At 19.0% G+C, this 6,312-nt stretch overlaps 3 protein-coding genes across 3 annotated transcripts; 2 read left to right on the top strand and 1 right to left on the bottom strand.

Moving 5' to 3' along the window:
- Window positions 1-259: 259 nt before the first annotated feature.
- Window positions 260-2,047, top strand: PRSY57_1029900 (glycoprotease, putative; the record flags this gene model as incomplete). Its single annotated transcript, XM_012907887.2, has 1 exon — window positions 260-2,047. One exon carries the CDS (start codon window positions 260-262, stop codon window positions 2,045-2,047), a length of 1,788 nt encoding a protein of 595 aa, XP_012763341.2.
- A 423-nt stretch (window positions 2,048-2,470) lies between these two features.
- PRSY57_1029800 (26S proteasome regulatory subunit RPN9, putative) lies at window positions 2,471-3,652 on the bottom strand (the record flags this gene model as incomplete). Its single annotated transcript, XM_012907886.2, has 1 exon — window positions 2,471-3,652. The coding sequence occupies one exon, from the start codon at window positions 3,650-3,652 to the stop codon at window positions 2,471-2,473; it is 1,182 nt and encodes a 393-aa protein (XP_012763340.1).
- Window positions 3,653-4,853: 1,201 nt separating this feature from the next.
- Window positions 4,854-6,059, top strand: PRSY57_1029700 (hypothetical protein; the record flags this gene model as incomplete). Its single annotated transcript, XM_012907885.2, has 2 exons — window positions 4,854-4,974; window positions 5,401-6,059. The coding sequence occupies 2 exons, from the start codon at window positions 4,854-4,856 to the stop codon at window positions 6,057-6,059; spliced, it is 780 nt and encodes a 259-aa protein (XP_012763339.2).
- Window positions 6,060-6,312: the final 253 nt, after the last annotated feature.

Below are 6,312 nucleotides of genomic sequence, written 5' to 3'. Positions count from 1 at the left end.
AATATTATTATTTTTTTTTTATAAATTTTTTTTTTTTATAAAATTTTTAATTTTTTTTTTTTTTTTTTTTTTTTTTTTTTTTTTTTAATGAACAATTTCTGATTTTAATTAGATTTTTTCAAAAATATGTTATAATAAGGGAAAAAAAGAAAAAAAAAAATACATATATATATATATATATATATATATATATACATATATATTTATATATATTTTTATATTTTTATATTTTCATTTATATTTTATTTATATTTTATGTATGGTTGACAATATGGAAGTTGATAAAAAGAATGGGAAGAAATATATTTTAGGCATAGAAGGAAGCGCTAATAAATTAGGCATAAGTATTATAAATGAAGATATGAAGATTTTAGTAAATATGAGAAGGACATATATATCTGAAATAGGATGTGGATTTATACCTAGAGAAATTAGTGCTCATCATAGATATTACATTGTTGATATGATAAAGAGTTGTTTAAAAAAAGTAAATATAAAAATAAGTGATATTACATTAATATGTTACACGAAAGGTCCAGGTATCGGATCAGCTCTTTATATAGGTTATAATATAGCGAAAATATTACATTCTTATTTTAATATACCCGTGGTTGGTGTTAATCATTGTATTGCTCATATCGAAATGGGTATATTTATAACAAAATTATATAATCCTATAGTACTTTATGTGAGTGGAAGTAATACACAAATTATATATTATAATGATCATAAAAAGAAATATGAAATAATAGGAGAAACCTTAGATATTGCTATAGGTAATGTTATTGATCGCTCAGCAAGAATTTTAAAAATATCTAATGCACCTTCCCCAGGATATAATGTAGAACTATTAGCTAGAAAAAAATATCTACTAAATATTATGAAAAGAAATAAAAATAAAAATAAAAATAAAAATCTTATGAAGAAGCAACAACAAATGAAAGATAATGACTTCAACTCAAATGAATTAAATGATGAACAAATAAATGATAATAAAAAAATCGAAGACTTTACAGAATTATTATTCTTTCCTTATACTATCAAAGGTATGGATATATCTTTTAGTGGGTACGATTTTTATATCACCAAATATTTTTCCAAATATATGAATAAGAAGTCAAAAACATTAAATAAGTTAGAAAAACAAACAACCAATCAAAGATGCAATGAAAAACGAAAGGATAACCAATATGATTATAAAATAAAATGTAATGAAAAGAAACAACAGCAAGAACAACAAAAAGATACATATAGTAATATAAATAAAAAATGTAAAATAGAAAATGTGAATGAACAAACAATTGAATCTAATCAAAATAACAATAATATGTATAATCAAAATGAACTAGGAAAGGAAACGTTTAAGAATATTGAACCTTTAAATGATAACTATAAAAATGATTATGATAAGGTGAAAGAAGATATTATAGATAATCATAACGGTACCGTGCAAAATATAAATGATGATGATAATAATAGTAGTAATAGCTTTCAGAAAAATAATAAATTATTTTATGTTGCTGGTCTTAAAGGTAATTCCTACTATGAAGACAATATAATTTTTGAAAGTGAACATAAAGAAAATTACGGAGAGAATGATGAATATATTGATGATAATTGTTCTATTGAGACTGCTAGTGACTTCTATGAAAAAAGTGTAAATGAAGAAGAACAAGATATAATTGATCTTACAGATGAAGAAAAAAGAAAAATACAAATATGCTATAGCTTACAACATCATATTTTTAGTATGCTTATTGAAATTACAGAAAGAGCTATAGCATTTACAAATAGTAAAGAGGTTATTATTGTAGGAGGAGTTGGATGTAATTTATTCCTTCAAAATATGATGAAAAAAATGGCGAAACAAAAAAATATTAAAATTGGATTCATGGATCACAGTTATTGTGTTGATAATGGAGCTATGATTGCATATACCGGATATTTAGAATATCTACATGCAAAAAATAAAGATATATATAATTTTAACAATATAACTATTCATCAGAGATATCGAACTGATGATGTTTTCGTAACATGGAAATAATGCATATTAAGAAATTATACATAAAAGTATATTCTTATGTATATAATATTTTTTTTTTTTTTTGTATAGCATATTTGGGGATATGACAAAAATGTTAAATATTAAATATTATGCTCATAATATTACTCAATAGTATGATATAAAAATAATCAAAATTATATATATATATATATGTTATATGTGTAAGTTATTTTATTTTTTTAAATTGACTATATTTCCATGTATATACATTTTATATTTAAAGGAAAAAAATAAAAACATATATATAATATATAAAGACACACATATATATATATATATATATATATATATACAATTGTATATGATATCCTTTTGACATGTGTACTTAATAAACATATGTATACATTTTTAAAAAAAAGTTTTCATTCTTTCAATTTTAATAAAAAAAAAAAAAAAAACTGCTCAAGATATCAACAATTCGACTGATAAGTCTTCCATATATGTAATGAGGTTTTTAGAATTGTTGATCCACTTGTCTATACTTTCTTTCATAAAATAAATTTTTTCATTATTAAGTACTCTTGGTTTAACCCATGTAATTTTAACTGTTTTCTGAATTTCGTCAATTTTGCAAGTAATAATATTTTTACTTTTTGCTGTTATTAACATTTTTTCAACTTCATTAATATCTATTTTACAATGTTGTGCAATTTCAATAAAAGAAATATCTTCTCTTTGTTTTTTTTTTTTAAAAGCTAGATCCATTAATGCTAGTAGAGTCATTTTTTTTAACATATTATGTTGATAATTTTTTAATATACAATTTTCAATATTATATTGATATTTTTCAATAGTTTCATTAAAAGAATCAATATTACCTTCATTATATATATATATTAATTCATATAACCAATTTGTTTCTTCATTATTTTTTATACATATATTTATTAATGGTAGTTGTATAATTTCACCAATATTATATACATTTTCACTAATTATAGAATGTATACATATATATGTTCCTATATCTATCTTGTCATAATCATTTAAATCATTTAATGGTGTATATGCTAAATATAAAAGTGCATATTTTACATATAAATCTGATTTCTTTAAAGCTTTATAATAACACATTAAAGCATAATTATAAAATTTATGAGCTACGATATTTAAACCTATAACACCTTGTAACATATTTTTTGCATTTTCAATTTCTGCTTCACAATTTTTATAATCTTCTAATTTTATATATTTTAATATTAATATACATCTATATATTATTATCGCATCCTTGTCATTTTCTAAATTCTTTTCAGATTCTCTTACATATTCTATTGTCCAATTTGTATCAAACTCTACTGTTACTATATATAATAATTCAGCATATATTGTTTTTTTTAATTTGGTTATTAATGGTGATAAATACGTATAAAATAAACGAAACTTATCTATTAATTCCACATCTTTGTTATTAACAAACTTTTGAACTTCTAAAGTTAATTCATGATGAAGTTTCTTCTCTTTGTAATTCTTTATTTCTTCCATATCCATAAATTCGTATTTACCCTTTAATTCTTTCAAAAGAATTTCTTCATTTTCGTTTAGATATTTATTAATATGATTATATTTATCGCTTTCGCTCATCTTCCGGTACATTCAAAAGGAAACACAACGTTATATAAATAAATAAATAAATAAATATATATATATATATATATTTATATATATTTTTATATTTTTATTTATTTTGTATAACCAACTTTTTAGCACATAAATGAATGCCTTTAAATAAATATATACGTTTTTTTAAAGGAATATAATTATATACATACAATAATATGTTAATCATATATTTTTACCTTTATATATATATATATATATATATATATATATATATATATATGTATATAATATTTATATAGTAATGTTTAACCTATTAAAGTTCAAACATAAGAAACGTCATAAACGTTTATCTATTTTAAAAAAATTATATGCTATATAATTAAACATTAAATATATATATATATATATATATTTATTATATTATTTATATTATATGGTAAAAAAACAAAAATTATAATATAAAACGTGAGTATTTTACAAAAAAAAATAAACTATTTTTTAATCTTGTGAACAATATAAATGTTCGTATAATTTTATATATATATATATAATAGTATATATTTTTTTTTTATTTTAAATTGAAAACAAAAATATATATTAATTTATAAATATACACATATAATAATATTTAATAAAAAAAAAAAAAAAAAAAAAAATGAACTAAATGTTATTATTATTATTTTATTCTTAAAATATAAAACATTTTAAATATTTTCAAAAATGTAATGATAATATAATACATTATATATACATATATATAATATATATATGTATATAATATATTATATATTATATATATATATTTTTTTTTTTTTTTTTGTTAAAGGCTAATATTTCTTTTCTTTTTAACTGTGATTTATATTATTCTAGCTTAATATTTAAATATGTATAAACAAATATAAATATGTAATTATATATATAATTTATTCATTCATTTATATATTTAAAGAAAAAAATTCTAAACGGATTATATAATATAATATATTATAATGTGGTATTTTTCTTTTTTTTTAAATATATATAATGACCATTTTGCATGAACAAAACGGTACATTTTAATTCAATTTAAATATAGGTTAAAGAAGAAAAAAAAAAAAAAAAAACCTAACTTATTTTATCTGAATTATTTAACTTTTTAATTATCTTTGTATGTATTAATTCGTTTTTTCTTCATATTTTCAACTTTGTTTTTGTATTATTATTAAAAAAAATAAATAACGTAATGGAAGAAAGGGAAAATTTAAGGTATAACCACGAAAATAATATAGGAACCAAAATTCCTCTCAAAAGAAATAAAAAAGAAATTGATTCGTTAGCATATTCTTTAAAGAAAAATATAAAAAGTAAATAAATAAAAATAAATACATAATATATATATATATATATATATATATGTATGTATTGGTATATGTGTGCTATGTCCCTTTTTCTATCACAAAAAATTTGATGAAGGACATATATTAAGCATAGATGATATACGGTTATACTATTTATTGCACATTTTATATACTGTTCATTATTTAAATATAAAAAAAAGGAAAGACTTCTCATTCTTAAACAATATCTATCTATCAACATCTTGGCATTATAAAAAACATAAATAATTAAATATATATATATATATATATATATATATATATATATATATATTTATATTTATTTATATATTTATATATATTTATATATATATTTATATTTATTTATATATTTATATTTATTTATATATATATTTATATTTATTTATTTCCTTTTTTTTCTCGCATGCCTAGGCAATGACGAATTGCACAATAGAGCATATTATTTCTTTTCTCCTGATGATATATTAGATAATATAATTTTCAATTTGTCTAAATATATACCGAAAAATCAACATATACTAGATAAAACTGAAGATTTTGATAAGTGTCAAAGTTCAAATAATTTCTCTTATATAACATCATCTAATACAGATAGTTGGAATGATCCAACCATTTTTGATGACATAAGTTTTGATGAAGAAGGAAAAAAAGAAATAATAAAAAAACAAAAAAATGAACAAAAAAATGATCAGCAAAATGATCAAAAAAATGATCAACAAAATGATCAACAAAATGAACAAAAGTATACAAACAAAATTGATATTTATTTTCCTATTAATAGTCATAATAAACACATCAATACGTGTTGTGTAGAATGGTTAGGATATGTAAACGAAGCTAACGGTTATGCTGCCATTAAAATGGTAGGTGCTTTTATTTCTCAAGAATATTATACATATGTCAATAGACTAGTTTATTTTTTATTTATGAAGACCAATTATTATGGAATAGAAAATTTTTTAAGTCATCACAATTTTGTTAACAAAGATGTACCATTATATATGAAATGTAAAAATAAATTATGCATAAAGTTATCACATATAAATGTATCGAATGATTTATATCTTTAAGGTTTTTTTTCAGATATTACACTTCCTTTAATAAGGATAATAACACATATATATATATATATATATATATAAAGGATTAATATAATTCTTAAAAAGAAAATTATTTATATCATGTCTATCATTATTTGTAAAAATGTATTATATATGGGATAAAATATTAGATTTGATCTTTTCATATTTTATTTTTACCTGACCTGTTCATATTTTATTATATATAAATAATATTTTTTTTTTTTTTTTTTTTTTTTTTTTT

The sequence above is a fragment of the Plasmodium reichenowi genome, chromosome 10 (assembly GCF_001601855.1).
Source record: "Plasmodium reichenowi strain SY57 chromosome 10, whole genome shotgun sequence".
In the NCBI taxonomy this organism is placed as follows: Eukaryota; Apicomplexa; class Aconoidasida; order Haemosporida; family Plasmodiidae; genus Plasmodium; species Plasmodium reichenowi.
The sequence above is the reverse complement of the archived record's forward strand: the minus strand, read 5'-3'. Positions and strand labels throughout refer to the sequence as shown.